Source organism: Trematomus bernacchii, unplaced genomic scaffold (genome assembly GCF_902827165.1).
Source record: "Trematomus bernacchii unplaced genomic scaffold, fTreBer1.1, whole genome shotgun sequence".
NCBI classification, from domain to species: Eukaryota; Metazoa; Chordata; class Actinopteri; order Perciformes; family Nototheniidae; genus Trematomus; species Trematomus bernacchii.
In genome coordinates, this window is record NW_022987828.1 from 10,548,484 (window position 1) to 10,566,501 (window position 18,018).

The following is an 18,018-nucleotide window of genomic DNA, read 5'->3' on the forward strand; positions in this document are numbered from 1 at the left end:
TCAGACACAGTGTATATTTGTTGTTTCAAAAAACCTTACACAGTTGCTCTGCTATTGTCTTTTAATAAGGAAAATCCCTTGGATCCATGTTCAGACTGAGGACAGTAGGGAGAAGGACCCGGAGGTGATCAGTACAGTCGGGCAGAACGACAACATGTCCAAGGTCAAGCTCAGCGAGTTTCCCTCTCCGAAAGAGCTCATGGAAAAGGAGCTGGAGGCCAGGAGCAGTGGTACGTTAGCTGCAAGTTGTTAAATAAGTATACAGCATTTAAAGCAGAGGTGGGAGGGGGATTAAGATATCTTTAGCTATACCACCATTTACAAGTGAAACTGGATCGAGTCAAAATCCTGCATTCAAAACCGTACGAACAGTATGAAGTAGTTTTAAGGAAATGTAGTAAAGTACAGACATAAAAGTACTCAAAATGCAGGCTATTTTTGTATTATATCATGACATATATTTTACTTTTGAATTATTATTGATGCAGACAAATTCAAATAACATTTTTATGACAAAAGTAGCTAACAACTGCATACACCAAATGGAGAAACACGTACAAAATAGATATAAAGTCATATCTATCTAAATTACTCTTAAGAAAATAACTAAGAAATGTACTTTGGTAATTCCCAAAAAGAAAAGTGGATGTTTTTTTTAATTAAGGAAGCTACAGTATACTGTATGACAGTTGTGTTTTAGACTTAATTAAATACAGAATATGAATACATGCGTACTGCTTAGACACGCTAATACCGGATTTAAAGGATGACTGTCACTTTAAGAGACTGATACTGATTAACATTTTATTGCCCTTAAAACGCTTCCCTGCCCATCTGTTTGGAATATACTGTAACTGTATCCTTGTGTTGACACAAAATACTGAGTGTACCTTGAAGTGCAGCTCATATCTGAGCTGCTGGAACGTCTCTCTCGATGAAATGTGTCATATTTTTTGCAAATTGCACGCCACAAGCTCAACTGCAGCCCAGTAACCAGATATCACGATGACAAGTTAACTTTATGATTGCTATGGTTGACATCCACCGTGATGTCTTTTAGATGAGAGCAGTCCCTGCAGACACTGGATTATTTGACAAAAGTAGCACTGCAGTGCTCCTGACAAAGACATGTGGGCTGCAGGCCGTTTTCTGGTCGCTCAGCACTTTGGCTATTCTTCATTTCTCAGCTGTTTCTACTTTCCAAGTCCTTGCTGATCTGAAACAAATGAACTCCTTTTTTGTGGCATCAGAAGAGTTTATTTATAAAAGGGCAGAGCAGCGTGGGACCTTTTAACTTAGGGCTCGCTTGATGAAATGAATTGAATTTTTCATTAATATTCTGAAGCTCGGTTTGATTCACATGCAGTTTCATTTTCACTGGGTTACAAGTCTGTCGTTTTCACTTTACAAGCATATAATAAAATACATCATCAGCTAGAGCAGGCCATCGTCCGGTAATCATTCATCCATTAAGAACATTGCCTTCTTCCTCCACTATTGAATTGCGAGTTTTTCTGATTTTGTAGTTTAATTATATTTGAAATGCCCCAAGTATAAATAGAATATGCCTCTGACGTATATTTTATGAAGTACAGATGTTTCATTGCCTGTAAGCCAGGCCTTGCGCCAGCTGGTGGAAAACATGCCCCCTACCAGAGGAAGAACATTAACCAGTTTTAATTTAATTAATGTCTGGGTTCAGTGATTTTATGTGTTCTAATTTGAGTCCAAATGGCTTTACAAGCTCTAAGAAGAGGCAGAATATGCTATTCCTTGATAGTTTTCACAGCACAGCAGGGGCCATGATGTGAAATTAAAATTCATGAAGGTTGAAATGAAGATTTAAACATGTTAAACGGAACTTGACAGATTAAAATAAAAAAAATGTGATGTATTGATTAATGTTGATACAAATTGGCTGTGAATGATGAACATGACAGTTCTCATGGCCTCATGTTTCATAATAAGTAAGTAGAAACGTGCAGTTCAGTTGAAATTCCAACTAAAGCTTTAAAAGACAAATGAGCTTCAAGAATGAAACACATTTATCAAGCGACTGACTCCTACACAATTGAAGTGTGAGAGAATAATCTTTTAGAGCACCTCACAATAAATCACGTCATTAATCACATGTCTTAACAGCCAATCAGAGACAACCAACATCAGCTTCATTGTTGTTCTTTTAAAAATATTAACATTTTACTTATTGATGTTATTCACAACAGTTGTAGTGTATAATTTATTTTTAGTTTATCCCCAACGCAGTTATAATGGATATTTGTGTAACACGTGTTAGCTCATTGTTTAAACGTGCTTGTTTTACTGTAAAAGCGTCACAGCATCCGGCTGTATTGGAAAAGCACTTGTGTGTGCAACCTGCTGAGCATAAAGGAGAGAAAGACACAGTTAGCGACTATAGCTGTAAACAGAGTGGAGCATTTAGCAGCTGAAGCCAGCAGGAGATGGTAGGGACACAAAACAGAGAAAAAAGAGGGGATGTTGAACTTGAATTCATCAGGTGGTTTATTAAAATGAGCATTTTATAATTATTCTGATAAATAGCTTCTTTTTTTCACCTTTTTATTTTGTATTCATACATTTGAAGACTTCATAAATCGGTCCCCTGCAGGTCACTCCTTTCAGCTCCGTGTGGATCGTACCAGTAATTTGTATTGAGCCCCATGAGATATTTAAATATTAGATTTAACCTTCTTAAGTTTAAATGGTATCAAACATTTACCCCACTCTTATCCTGTACATTACAAATTGTGCTACAGACTACGTGCATTTAATTTGTAAATATTCTCAGCCTGAAAGCAATTTAAATCTGATAAATCACATTTTCTTCAGCAAATCTGGGCTGACAGCAGGATCTCTTCCTTGATGAATTTACTGCGAGGTTATTAGTTATTTGGGCGAACAGGAAAATTGGCTTCACACAGCTTTAGACAAATCCTTGAATTGAAACTACTGACACAGTTGAGAGATAAAAGTGGCACCTTTTGAATAGACCCGTGTCTGCACAATCTGAACGACCCCACTTGTCACGGCGATCTTATCCACCCTCCATCACCAGCTCAGCGCTGTGTGGAGAGGCCATGTTCCTCTGAGGCAACGGGGGGCTTTTCAACCAAGATGCACTGCTGAGGAATTCATAATTAAGTTTAAAAGCTTTTAGAAACCATTTGATCTTCCAGTAGAAAGATTAGAGAGGGAGCGAGAATGAACCTTGAGTTTTTTTGTTGATGTTGTAGACAGTTATTTTCTTCACCCTGCAATCAATGTCATGTAGATGAAGCATGAATATAACAGAAGTTGTTTATTTCATTTCTAAATCCTTAAAACAAACAACTTGAGATGTGCATGTGATTTCAAAGCAAAAACCTGTCCCTGAATTTATTCTCTTTTTGTTTCTCTGCACATGTTTTTCAGGCGGAATTGGAAGAAATATGGAGAGAATTGTCACAAGGGAATTTCCAAATTGTACTAATGTCTAAGACTTTGTCGCTGAGTGAGTACAGATTGTTGTGTTACAATTGTGCTGAAATTGTTTGCTTTGTTAGCATTGATTTTAGTTTAGTTTTTTACAATTCAACTCACGCTTATAGCTGCTATCCTTTAGTCATGTTTTTCACCCACATGGGTAGAGTAAGTATCTATAATACTTGATGAAGATCAATCCACGGAGTAAGACTCAAGGGCCTCTAGTTTGGGACCGGGGAATTAAAGAAATTGGATTATAATGTTATCGGGCAAAACATTTCCAATTAGCATCCAGATTGACTAGCTTTAAGTCAAACTGTGGATGTATTGCTAATGAGAGTACTTTATGAATAATCAGCTGCCATTGTGTACTTTTGATTTAATTCTGTACTGCCTGTGACAAATCATCGTTTTTCTTAATTACGTGAAACAAAGGGTAGGAAAACCGAACCAAAAAGCTATTAGATAAACAATCAAATGAGAAAAGTACCATTTAATTTAATGGGTCAGTACAAGAGAAAGGATGTATTGGCTTTACTGTGTAAAAGTCGGATAGTTATGTTGTGTTGAATTCAGCATTTAATGACAGAGGATGATAATGACCTACTATGAGGACATTAAGCCCCTTGAGGAACATTATAATACAGGGATACAAATGATACACTATTTTAATGTTATAAAAATGTTTCCCTCTAACACACAAAATGAACCAACCGGCTATAAAATTTGTCAAGTGTTACATTTTTATTTTCTTTCTATAATTTCATCTTTTCTTTATATCCCTAATAGACAACCCACAAAAACAAAAGTTGTCTGTTTAAGGAAGAACACATCGTGCCCTGCCTTCATACCACAGAAATATCATTAATACAACATTGAAATCATTATTTTTTAATGTTAAATAAACCATTTAACTTTAAGCTCTGAATAAACATGAACATTTCCCGCCCTTTAACTAGAGGCCTTTGAGTTGTAAATATACACTTATGAATATTTATATAAAAATGTCAAAATCTGACTGTTGTGGTGGTTTTAGGAAATATGTAGAAGGCTCTGTAAGATGACACGGTGCTTTCAATGACTGTCTCAGAACGTCGTTCAAAACAAAAATGTGTTATATGGACGGTCTGGCCTTAGAGGTGGAAATAATGTAAACTTGTACATAAAAGAAGAAGGAATGTAAAGGCTACGTCATCCTACTTTGTTGTAAAGTCCTCTCACTGAACAGGCAGTGTTTCTACGACCCTCAGTCTAGCAACAAGCTGTTTGTCCTCTTTTTTATTTCTTTTGTACAGTAGCATGCCCTAATTATCTGTGGTAAAAGATAAATTAATACATTAGGGTGAGCGAGTACTGTGTATATACCACGGTTGGTTTAAAGTTTACACATTAAACAAATTATTAAACACCTTGTCTTATAGTCTAGTTGTGCAATTGCCAAAAGTTGTGCATGATATATGATATTGTTAATTTTTGTCTAATATATATATATTGTCTTGTTTTAAATCATATTTCTTACTGTGAACAAATTGCCATTTTAAAATTGTTCAAAATAAATGTATTTTTATATGGAATTATGTTTTTGTGATTTTTGCATTCACACGCAGTATACATTTCGATTATGATATGTGAATATATAGTTTACAGTCAAAATGATGCAAAGACAGGCTGTTTTCATCTCATGGCAACTCAGACATCTCTTCTTCAGAGTTATCTAAAACTCAGGTGCCTTGCTGCAGCCAGTGTCACACGTTTAATGATCCCTCAGAGGCTCTGAAGTCACTTTTAATGAGCAGAAGTGTGATAACACCCATGTGAAGATTGCCATCTGAGACTTTGACTGAGCTTCATTTTACCTCCATGGCGCCATCACTCAAGTTGCCAGTTACAGATGGGTTCTATTTAATGGAACAATTACTGAGGATGTAGTCGTGTGATGAGATTTTGTAAAGAAGAACTGCTGGCGTTAGTACTGCTTATTCTCCATCTTCAGATTCAGACGGAGAAAAATAAAAGCGATAGAAAGGTTGGACGGTGTGGCTGATTAGTAGAAATGATTCTTTTCACACAAAGATGCAGCAACAAGGCCCTTGTTCCTCTGTTTTGCATTTTTTTTTTTTCAAATCGCACACCAATCTTCATCACTTCAACAGCCACCAACGCCCCGAGAGTCTTATTCTTGCTCGTGCTCTCAGTCTGAATTAACACCAAGGCCTTTCTCTAACTGCCCTGGGATGTTCGGCGGTGCAAAATCAAATTGAACGGTGACAATCCCTAATGGATGATTCGCTGCAGCCAGACACTAATGTAGCACTCAATGAAAGGAAACATGCTCATCAATTTCACACTGTGGCTAACACAATATTGCTGTGGGTTATTGTTGTGGGACATTTTTCATTCAAGGTGCTACCCAGTCTGGGAAAAATCTGCCACGATTGTGTGTGTGTGTGTGTGTCGATTTCCTGGAGAGGGGATAATTAATTTGTTGCACGGTGGGAGAGCCAAGGAAGCAGCCCATTAGAATCTCTCCAGGCTACTTGGTGCTTTTCATTGTCCTGCCGCTCGGACCCATTGTGTAATGCAAATGACTGCACTGAAACTTCGGGCATGCTAAGCCCAACATGAGTCATAGTTTCGCACTTCATGAAGTCTTGATTGATTAAATCAAAGGTCAAACAGAACTAACTCCTGCAGTGAACTACATGGATCTATAGATTGACTACAGCAGAAAAACATAAAGCAGTTATTGCTTTTAGAAATGAGTTGACTGGACAGCCACGCCGCATGAATGTTGTTTCTGCTTTATTCCGCAACCATGGTTACTTCTGCAAGATGAAATGAAAAACACAGTAACAACCCACTGGATAATCAAGTCACTTGTAATGAATGAGTTGTCTAGCCTTTGAGAAACGGAAAACACACTGCAGTTCACATTCCTAACAAGTCAGTTTTCTGCCTAATTAAAACACATTTGAAATATCTTGGAGGAAAACAAAAAAAACATCATGCAATTCTGTTTACAATCGTATTCACAGTTTAATCATTGGGAATGTACAAAAGGTTTGTTAAATAAATATGAAAAACTGATGGTGTGGAGAGACAGCGTTCGCCCGATGACGAGTTAAGAGTTTATTTATGCTTCAGGCTCAATCGCAGGATGGGAGGGAAGAAGTATGGAGAAGCCTCTAGTCAATTTGTCTTACTGACATATGATGCTGACAACATTTAAAAAGAAAAGTTTGATGAAGAAGAACTTCAGTACTTATCCCAAAGAGACAGCGTCTGACCAAGGCTCTGTGCGTAGGCTGAGCCTTGTTGACAGGAGATACGTCTTCTCTATCTCTGTGTCCCTCGCAGCAAAGAAAAGGAACAAATCTGCAGCCTTTTGTCCGCCGAGTCCTTGGGGGTAAACCTAGAACAGACTGCAGGCTCCTCTGCGTTCCTGTTAACCGAGGAAATGCGAAGTGGGGATGCTGGTATCAGTGTGGTAGATAAACAGTCCAGAATAAATAAGAAGGTGTAAAGATGAGAGGATATTTCTCCATTTAAACCCTGGTGTTGTTTTAGAGTTGTCTGTGAGAAGGCACCACAACCTTCACACTGGGATCAGTTCAAAGGAACAACAAAAACATGGGAATCATTTTGTAACTGTGTCAAGGAGAACATGTCTTTGAACTCAAACACAAACAAATAGCTAATACATCATTGACTACTGTAATTACTAAAGAAAATTCAGATGTAGCATCTTCCTTACTGCATTGCAGCATGTGTTGCTGTACTTTAGCTTCTTGGTTAACATGGGAATTATTCAGAACATTTACATTTAGTTTTCTATGGAAACCAGAATGTACAAGAAAAGCTCTGGGCAACGAATAAGTAAGGAATCACAAGTTTAAAAGTAATCGCACTGATTTACAGCCAAATTGACAGTAAAACAGTCACGTATAGGATGCAGCTGCAAAATAACCATGAGCATGATTTAGACAGATCTGTGTATAATCAGGTTTTAAGTAGGTTCCACATTTATCATGTTAGCATTCATTCCAGTGTCACTAAAATGACTTATGTGAGTCTCCTAAACAAGAGGCATTGCTTAGTTCCCCACCTACTGTATATACCTATCTAGTTTATCCACTTTCATCTTCTGTTCTTATTTTTGTTATGACATATAAAACATGTTGAGCTGCAAAGAGACAGGCTTGATGGAATACACAGATCTGGGACTTGGAGCCCTCCATCTCCTGGATATTGCAAGCTTTCATTTGATGAGAATCTGGTGATAAGATGTACTGATTGTACAGAGCTTAATGAATCTGCTTCCCTCACTGTCTTACTCAGATAAGCTGTTTCCACATAGTCAAACAAAGTAAACTTCACAAACACAAGCCCAGAGAACAGAAATAGGATAATTTTTTTCACATATTATTATACATCACTTCTGTACCGCCGTTTTATATTTTCATATTGGAGCAGATGCAGCTGTAACCAGCTGAGACAAATAGTTTTTACCATTTCCATTATGGATGTACATTATTTACATAAAAAGATCAATGTCCTTGCAAAAATACAAGTATGTTCAGTCAAAAAGTGTCCCTTTTCAAGAAGCAAGTATAAATCTGTACAGTTTCCTCCGAGGGATTAGGCAGCACAGTGTGAACTGGTCCATCCATGCATGGGTAGCAAAACACTCGGGAGCATTCATTGTGACCGTGGTTTCATAGCTTGCTGGAAGTAACTGCCAAGGAAGATGTATTGCTTTCGAGTTGGTCATAGACTCTCAACATTAAAACACATGGGGCGCTTCATCAGAGAGCTTGATGTCTGTGTGAGATGGCAGGTAGCCTGACAAGGGAGAAGAAAGGAAAGAGACAGGTGGAATTTTATGTTTCCCCATTTGCATACGGCTGTATTTTTGTAGACAAACACATTTATCTTGGATGGGTCGATTGTTTAGAAGTAAATCAACTGGAACCTCGTAGATATTTCTTGATGAAAATGCTTTCACCACTCCGCTACTTTCCTGATGCACTAATTATTTTATTGGGTCAAATAATTCACCTAGACATTCTCATCACTTTAGCTCGCAATTGATTATGCTTCACTTACCTGTGAATACTAATGCCTTGCTGTGACAAACTCAGGTTGGCAAATACATAAATATACCGCACATAATAATAACAACTATATCTTGGCACCTCCTTTATGGTAATAAAGGGAGGGGGTGTAGCATCAGCACTTACAATGGGTGAATATCAAGTATCTTTTTCGTGTCACTGCATTTTGTAACACAACTTTGGTGAAAACTTTACTGCTATAAAAATAATCATTTCACAATAAACCTGTTTCCTGTTAACCCTTGTGTTATGTGCCTTAAATGTATGTATAACTAGATTATTGTTCTATGCAATGAGGTTGTGGGATATCCGTTTCTGTGATTAAAACCTCAAGCAACGATGTGAGTTAAATGTTTGTGGGGCTTATTGCACAAAATAATTACATTTTAAAAATGCAACAGCAACAAGTCTATTCAGAAACTATTCTCAGGTTAAGTGTGGTCACATTAGCCGCCCCTAAACAAGGAGGCAGTGTCACCATTTCGGTTTGGTAATGAGCATTTTCTGAGTAATCATCAAACTGTGAGAGGTTTATGAGAGCAATGCTCAAGTTGATAAGAGTTCATTTGAACAGAAAATGCTGATTGCACATTGCCAGGTAGTTTGTTTTTATTTCTATGCCATGCCAACCATTTTGCCTATCCCACATGGGGTAACAAGACACTGCCAACTTTTGAACATATCACACTTCTGGATACATTTATGTACTCTTAAATAACATATGTGTATGTGTTAAACTGCAGAAAAGCTATACACATGATCACAGAGAAAAGTAAAGACATTTTAAAAGATTTAAAGTTGATCCTGGTTACGGGCTCTCTGTCTCCAAGGCTTTCTTTAGAAACTGGCAAGCTTAAATGTTTTGTATTTTGATAGCCAACTGAAGTCTTCTGTGCTAATTAACAAGAATAATGACTCCACAAGTTTAAAGAAATGCTCAGGAAGGGTTTTCTTCTTTTCCTCACATGCACATTATGGGCTTCAAGTGAAGTGATGCAGTTGTTCAATTATAATATAATTGTGCTTTTAGGGTGTGTAATACAGTATATAACTGTACCGTACCTTTAGTGCTTTGCTCTTCATAGTTGTTGTAATTAATTGTTTTATAGGAACAATTTAATACTTGAGAAATAGTTGGATATCTCAAAAGTTTTGCATATAAAAACCAAGTGGTTTTTTTCTTAAGGACAATTTTACCGTTTAGTTTATTCTGCTTTTGATATGAACAACAAACCAACATTTGTTGAGTTATACCACAGACATATCACCAAATGAATTTATCAAGTGATAGAATAAAACACCGCTTAGAGGAAAAGACCCTCATTTGCCAACATGAGAATCTGAAAATAACTGTGTGATAAACGCTAAATATTCTTGAGGGATGACTGTAGCCTAAAGGAAGACAAACGAATACCTCTGCCTTTTGAATCCAGCTGTACATCCACCCGATCCAGGGAGGTCAGCTGGTCCCCCTCAGGGTTTGGGATGGCGATGGAGGTTACCGTGGGGATGACCTCTTGTTCTTTGTCAGGCTGCTCCGCTGTGTAAGTGTTGATGCCCGGGATCTTCCTGTAGGTCATGCCATGGGGTAAGAAAAAAGAAAAGAGAGAGATATATATATATAAGAGGCAAGCAAATGGAAACCCGCCACCAGGTCTGTTTCTCTAATGCTCGCACTAAGCATAATGTGTCACACACTATTTTTAACTGTTAAGGATGGGAGAGGATTGCTTGAAAGCTGGAAACTAGGGCATTTCACATTCCACTGGGCATTGCTCCCTCACTTTCATATTGTTCACCTCCATTTTCAATCAATTTTTCATCCCCCTCAGATGCACCCCCAATTCTGCTTAAAACTAACATCTTGCCTTTTCTAATTTCACAGGCGCCCCTCGTGATTTTCTGCCGCAGCTGTGACATTTCAGGCAGCTTTAGAAAGTAAAAGTTGATTTCCTTCATTTAGTAATAAGGATCTTGAAAGTTAGAGTTAAGTAATGTTTTAATTTGTAATGAGGACAATTCTTCAACATCTACAATGGCCCTAAATCAGCCCTGTGATTGGCACGGGATTAGCTGCTGCAGAGGATGCTATTTACTGTACGTCCCTCACTGTATAATGTACGTTGTCTCAGGGCTTATCTCCTCAACCTTTCCTGCCATTCTGCAGAGTGTGCCTCACCTTGGATGGCTGTGTTTAGCATTTCCCGAAAGGTCAACCCTCACATTGTCAGATAGATGAATATTGATAACTGCAGGACTCTGACACCCATTCAGCACTCTGGGAGAATTGATTAGACTGTCATTCCCTGTAATATTCCGCAGATTGAGACAGAGGGGAATTGTCTTATTCCTAGAGCCATTATTGTGACGCCCGTGTCCATAACTCTGAGATATATGGAGTCGGAATACTTCTGGAAACTTTTAGGAGTTCAGCAGCGAGGTGTTTGCTTGTGGGTAATGGGGCCGACTCTGAAAAAGGGTCGTTATGTAAACACACACGCACACACACACCAAACAATAACATCTATCTTAACGTAGATATCTCTGTAATGATGCGAGTCTGCAAACCTGAGAATGGATCTGCACACATTTTCTCACACAGTTTTCCAGTGCTTTTTATATGGTTATGATATCCCGTATACTGTACCTTTTAAATTTATATATAAGAAAGACAGCCAGGCCCATCAGAACGACTGACACGAGCATGATGACTGCAGTGCTGCTGTGGCCGCTATCACTGCTGTCCACAAGAGGAGCTTTCAAGGAGAAAGAATGAAAGAGAAATTGAGTGCACATGAAGGCCAACTGATCTCATTTCTGATCTCATAGGAATACAAATAATACAACAATGGAGTATCAGAGCTCAGTTGTAATGCTGACCATGTGAGAGACTATAGGGACTCAGAGATATGTCCAATAAACACTTCCTTTTTTTATTGATAGTTAAATATACTTTATCAAGAATAATCTACTCACTATTAACACTGCTCTCCATGGATATATTAAAAATAAGTAATACACCAATAATACAGGCCATCTTAAAGGTGGGGTAGGTAATTTTGGAGAAACCAGCTCGAGTGCGCTAGAATTTGAAAATACACAGCCGGAAAAAATCTGCCACTTCCTTACAGAGCCCCTCCTCCAACACACACGAACGCGCACATGACCAATGAGGGCATGAGATAAGTTTGTGCACAGATGGAAAGCTGACAGGCAGGTAGGCCATCCAGTTATTTTAGCCGGGCTGGCTCAGATGATTGGTCGTGCTTTTTACAGTACCACGGCTTCCACAGATGACATTTTTTTATGGATTTTTTGTCAAAGCACTTAAGATATTCATTGCTATCGGGATGTTAAAAGCATTCCATGGAATATAACAAGAAGTGTATCTCGAGCCGGTTTCTCAAACGTACCTACCCCACCTTTAAGGTTTACATCTGAGAACATGTAGACTAGTTTGTTCCAGAGTAGATTTCTTTTATACATTTACATTTTAAGAAATTGTACACAGGTTACAGGGTATACATAACAGAATGATACATTACAATGTATTAAATAACTACCTATACACAAGACAGAAAAATAGGAATACAAAAAAAAGGAACCCAAAATAAAAGATGAATAATAATTTATAGAATATAACAGATAAGGGATGCACCATTAATACTCTTACATACATTAATTCTCACATCCAACCGGAGGGTCATTAATAATGTTTTGTAATTTATATCTCAACTATTTTTACCATCTAGCATGAAATATATCAACTTGATTTCTAATTCTCATGGTTTCTCTTTTCATTTTTCATTTACAAGACTCTTCCATTTTGAATGTATTTAAGTTATCATCTTTTTACCAATTCACCATTTGTTTAATTATTGCTAGACTTCCAAGTCATCTTCACCTCCAAATTGGAAGGTCTGGCCTTACATTACCGAGAGACAAGCACCTGAACTGCACTTCTCTCCCAAAAAAGGACTGGATTTGTTCAGTAGGTGTGTGGCAGAGGAGCAGCCTCACCTGGAGACAGCTGTGTGGCGTACACGTTCACCTGCACCCCCGGCTTGAGTGTGAACTGGATGAGGTCTTGGTTCAGAGCACTTAGCAGAACCTGAGAAAGCTATGAGGAGGAGTGATGGAGCAGAGAAGACTCGGTTAGCAGCGGCTGCACAGCAATATTCTACAGTCATCAATATTTCAAACACAGTCATTTCATCTAACACCCTGAATTATGAATCACAATTTTTGCTTCCTTTTAAAAGAAGAGCAAACGTTGATATGACACAAGGAAAACCAAACCTGCTGCAGCGAAACACGGCACTCTGTTAATGGCGATGGAAACCCTATCAGGTAAAAGGACAGCCTGCTTACGGTGTGACAGTGACATTTGAAAAGAAAAAGAGAAAATGAGTAAAAGAGTAAAATCTTGTGCTTTTTTGATCGAAATGGAATTTCTCGTCTGTTTTTTTCAGTAAACCTGTTTTCAGGGCGAAAGGATTTAATGATTTTAAAGTTCACGTAGGCAAAGCCATTGGAAAGCAAAGTATGTTCTTATATCATAAAATAGCTGTTTTAATTTTTTTCCCTGAAGTGCCTTAAGTTCCCGCTGCTTTTCACACCTAGATGAAGCAGTCATTTAACAGGGGACCAAACTGCCTTCCCGGAGCCCATTTGAGTCCTTAGCCATGCCTCACTAATTCCATCTCGCTCTTTCTAAAATCTTTCCACTGGTTAAAATTAGACTGCACTATGAATAATTACTTTTTGTTCTAGTGGCATATCAGGGTCAGTAAATCTATTACACATTTTAATAAGCTGCTCCACACATACACTCACCACATGTATGTGTGGGCACACGCTGACTTAATGCATCCACATTGCAAGTCATTCACTGGAGATGAGAGCGGTGAACTGAAGATTTATTACCCTATTGTCTGTGAGCTTCTGCCAGGTAATCAGACAGGCTTTAGATAAATACATCTCTTTAATTCCCAATCCAGGCCGCCTGCCCCAGTTTGTTTCCTTTCTCAAAGCTGCCAATTATATGATGCATCAATGTAATTAAATACCTATTAACTTAGTTGAAGACCGTTAGCCAGCAAAATTATGTTTATTTTTGAAACATTGAGGTCCTCTCTGTTATGAGGAATAAATGAGTTTTGGATCAGCTGAAGCTTTAAAAACAGCACGGTTTTGTTGTTTTGTCACGTATTTAATAGCTATCCATAACATGAGAGAGATTAGTTTTTAAATAATATGTTTTTGTCGTAAGACAATAATTAGAGCCATTAGAGGGATTTAAATAATGATGGGATTGTTATTGTCTAAAGGTTTGAGCAATTTCCAAACTTCTAAAGGGTGGCAGTGAGGTTACAGCATGTTTGGAGATGCTTAGTGAATTTCATTTCAGTGCTGTTTCATTGCTTTTACACGGGAAGACATTGCCCTCTAGTGTTGACATGATGTATTACCCCTTTATTAGGAATTGAAAACAAAATGTGTGGGAACATTAAAACATTGATTGTCTGTGATTCAATTAGTGAAGTACAAAATATTTAAATTATATAAATCTAATTTGTGTTGCAATATAAAAACACAAATGCAGTGCTTGAGAAGAAGTACTTTAAGTGAATAATTCTGCAGGGAATCAAAAGGGGTTTAATCTTAAACCTAATTATGTCCTATGAAGAAATATGAGATGAAACGGGTTTTATGTGCCATCTATAGAAAAATATTCCTCTTGTTCTCTGCGTGTTTTCCCTTAATGAACCACACCAGAGTTTTTCCACATCTTTTACCCCAATTACTACAAAAAATGTACACTCTTCATTAACGCTGACCTTTTCCGAGGAATAACATAGTGTTTCCCCTACCTACCATGCAGCCAGTGGTGTCCAATCATTTCACCGTGGTATGAAAATACATTTGCAGAGACTTTAAACTTGGCTGACTTCGGTAATCCATCACAATGAGCATCATGTCTGCATTTATTTTTGTCAAACGTAACCTTATTGTTACGCGGGGACAGAGTGCAGACTTTCCAAATAAAGCTGCACTTAAAACTGTGTTAGAATGCAAAATAATGTAACTTTGACACAGATAAATGCAGACATGATGCTCATTGTGATATATTGCCTCACCTAAATCAAATTTTAAGTTTCTACAAGTTGATTTTCGTTGAAGGCTCAAATGTATAGAAAACCAATGGCTGCCTGAGAGGAAAAAGGATTCAAGTATCCACCAAGGACAGCGGATCTAATTTGAACGTATTCATCGAAGCATATACGATTTAAAACAATAAAACATCTAATTTCAAAGATACAAGTATATGATGGAACACAAAACTCCCCAAACTACTTTACCGTCAATGTCAAACAGAAATTGGAGATTGATTGAGGATGATTGCAGTAATATGAAGGAAAGACACAACTGAAATCAACTTTTTTACATTGGCAAGAGATTGCAACGGAGATGATGAATAGAGGATGATGGCTCTTTTGTTGCATTATACCAGGATGAAATTCTGGATGAAATAATGGCACAGGATACTTTTGGCTACAAGCAAAGCTATCACACAAATTGGCTGCAGGCAAAACCTCCAACAAAGGAAAACTGGACTACAAGTGCTGATGAGATGAAGTAGAAATTGACTTTGGTTTCAAGCCCACGATGTGAACAAATATGCAAAATACGTATGTATGTATTTATGGCTATATGGTGTAACCTTTTACATAGGTCATGTGCTTCTGTACATATTGAGCAGCACATATTAACCCACGCAAGACGTTACATTCAGTTGAGATATATTTGATTTTGTCTATTGCAGATGTATATTGTAGCGAGCATATGCCAGCGGCTGTTTGAATGGTTTAATGACACAGTACCTGATCCAGATGAGCCCACTTTTCATCCATGCCTCCGACTCTTGGCCTCTTCTCGGGCAGGATGAAAATCTCTGCTGTTGTTGGTAAACCAGGGAGCACTGTGACCAGGAGCTGTTCCTTGTTGATTCCCGTGACCTTTAATAAAAACAACAAAACCTCCTTAAAAAGCTTTTTTAATTGACAGTGTTTGAGGTGATATTCTATGCTTTGTGTGCCCTGTGTCATTGAGTCAAAACGGCTAGCTCTCAGCTTCATATATCATTTGCCTAAGTACCAGTCACTGTCAAGATATAATGCACGGATCAAACGAAACATGCAAGTTTAATTTGACAGTCTTTGGTAAAGGCCAGGGCTTTTAGTGCATTTATGCCATAACCAGAGGTCTGCTGTCAGCTTCCTGGTGTAAAGCATGGTAATATCTGACAAGACAGAAGGTCAAAGTGAATGTTTCATACTGAGGGCTACTGTAGGATATATATATAGAGCTCAGTATCCAGGTCTTTTACATAACCTGCTGCCTTTTTGACATCCTGACAGTGTCTGAGAAGGGGAAACCAGACTCTCTAACCGCAGATAGGCTATTTGAACTTGAGGTTTTGGTGTTCTCTCCAGGCAATGGCATTCAGTCACAGTGGTGCTTTAACTGCCCTTTAGTTTTTTGACGGGTTCAGTTGAAAGCTTGCACTGCTAATAATCATTTCAGGTGATGTGGCATGTCAGCGAGGAGAGGTTAACAACTAATTACACAGAAAGTGAGGTTAAAGACATTGAAAGAAGCCCGGTGCTGGTATGCAATACAAACGCAGCATAACCGAGAATGGAAAGGTCATTGGCTCACATGACAAGACTTAAAGTGGACCTATCATGCTATATTTGAATAATATAGTGTAGGACCAGACCTATATAAGGCATATTTATACTTTTCTTTTTTCAAAATACCAAACAGATCATGCATTTTAGCCATGCCTCATTTTGCTCAATTTGACATTTTTTAGCTCTATTTTTGCAAGGGCAGATTCAGTGAGAACAGCACCATCTACAGGCCTGGCATATGTACTACAGCGTCTCCAGCACTTTCGAACGGCAATGGCCGTGGCTGTCTCCTCCTGATTGGTGGAGTTGGCCCAATAGCCGTAGCGCCACTGTCCTGACGTCAGGACAGTGTTCAAATCTGGATCAGTTTTTATCAGATCCGTTGCAGCCCCTTTTTTAGAGATTTGGGTATGGAGGAAAATAGAGAGGGTTGTGTTTTCTGACACTTGGTGAGTTCCCTGGAACACCGGGGACACATATTCATGTATAAAAGACGTACAAAAGTGCATTTTGCATGATAGGTCCCCTTTAAGTATTTCTCGAATGAAGGGTTAAGTCCTGACTGAATTACAGTCTTTATAATAAAAGCTAGCAGCTGAAGATCTGACCTGGACCATGGAGTTCTTCACCACTCGGCTGATGTCCTCTCTCCACTCTGACACCCCGGGGTTCAGCTCGTCCAAATAAGAAGAAAAGCCCAAAATGTGGGACCGGAAATAATCTGAAAGTGAGAAAGAATTTGAGATGAAGAACAATGTATATCTTCTGTTGAACTAATCCACTTGAGACACTTCAAATGACTACTGAGTACTGTACTCACTCTGTATATTCCTTACAAATAATTTAGGCTAGGCTTAAATGGTAATGTGATTGCCAAACTGCAAATTGACGAAGAGAACTGAACTTATTTCTGTCTCAAGGTTCAGAAATGTTTATAGGGTTTTACATATTATACCCCTGAAAGGTGCATGAGATGTATGATGACATTTCTATCTTGGCGTGGTAAGAAGCAAAAGGATTTCTTGCATTAATATTTGGTTTGTGGTTTTTTATTTATGTGCACGCAATGCATCATTATCCATCACTAATTCAATAACTTTGTTTAATAGACACCACAAGACAAGACAGTTGGGTTCCTATAATAAAACATATTAATTTATAACTACCGGCAGTTAGAAAATGCATTGTTTTCAATAGATACTTAATATCCAACGTCTTCTTAAACATATAAGAGAAGCCTCAATGATTTTAACCAATTTCAATTTGTGGAACATTTTAAAGAATTTAAAACTGCAACAAATATATATAGAGGCATTAAAGTTAAAAAACGTTGCATCATTTCCATGATACATGTGCTGTTATTTTGAATGTTCAATGTATTTATTCACTACTACAGATATAATAGCTCCATATGTAAGACATATATATATATGTATATAAATATATAATAGACACGGAAAGTAAAATAATGTTTAGAATGTAAAAGAAAGTAACAAATGCATGAACGTGTTGACCTTGGACTATGCTTACACTTGGAATCAGCTTCTTATTAAAAATCATTCATTTTAGAAGATCTACCAAATTGCTTTTTAACGTGTCATGGCCTTCATCAGCGATTTTGAGTTAATTAAATCCACATACAGTACAACCAGCTGATATGATGAGGTCAAATGCCATAGTTTTAGCTCGTGTAATAATAATTAAACCGCTGATGAAGGCCACGA

At 37.9% G+C, this 18,018-nt stretch overlaps 2 protein-coding genes across 3 annotated transcripts in view; one reads left to right on the forward strand and one right to left on the reverse strand.

Moving 5' to 3' along the window:
• sorcs3b (sortilin related VPS10 domain containing receptor 3b) overlaps window positions 1-5,049 on the forward strand; it is a 36,563-nt gene extending 31,514 nt beyond the window's left edge. Inside the window, exons 26-28 of one of the 2 annotated variants that reach the window (XM_034152166.1) lie at window positions 70-230; window positions 3,433-3,511; window positions 4,273-5,049. In XM_034152166.1, the coding sequence (XP_034008057.1) occupies window positions 70-230; window positions 3,433-3,497 (226 nt within the window). In that variant the 3' untranslated portion in view covers window positions 3,498-3,511; window positions 4,273-5,049. Of the gene's footprint in view, window positions 1-69; window positions 231-3,432 lie in introns of both variants that reach the window. The other variant, XM_034152165.1, reaches the window with a different exon arrangement.
• A 3,130-nt stretch (window positions 5,050-8,179) lies between these two features.
• LOC117499768 (VPS10 domain-containing receptor SorCS1-like) overlaps window positions 8,180-18,018 on the reverse strand; it is a 41,518-nt gene continuing 31,679 nt past the window's right edge. The window contains exons 22-27 of the mRNA XM_034152382.1: window positions 16,903-17,015; window positions 15,482-15,616; window positions 12,618-12,717; window positions 11,245-11,353; window positions 10,012-10,166; window positions 8,180-8,325 (exon numbers count right to left, since the gene is read on the reverse strand). Of these exons, the coding sequence (XP_034008273.1) occupies window positions 8,267-8,325; window positions 10,012-10,166; window positions 11,245-11,353; window positions 12,618-12,717; window positions 15,482-15,616; window positions 16,903-17,015 (671 nt within the window). The 3' untranslated portion in view covers window positions 8,180-8,266. The remainder of the gene's footprint in view (window positions 8,326-10,011; window positions 10,167-11,244; window positions 11,354-12,617; window positions 12,718-15,481; window positions 15,617-16,902; window positions 17,016-18,018) is intronic.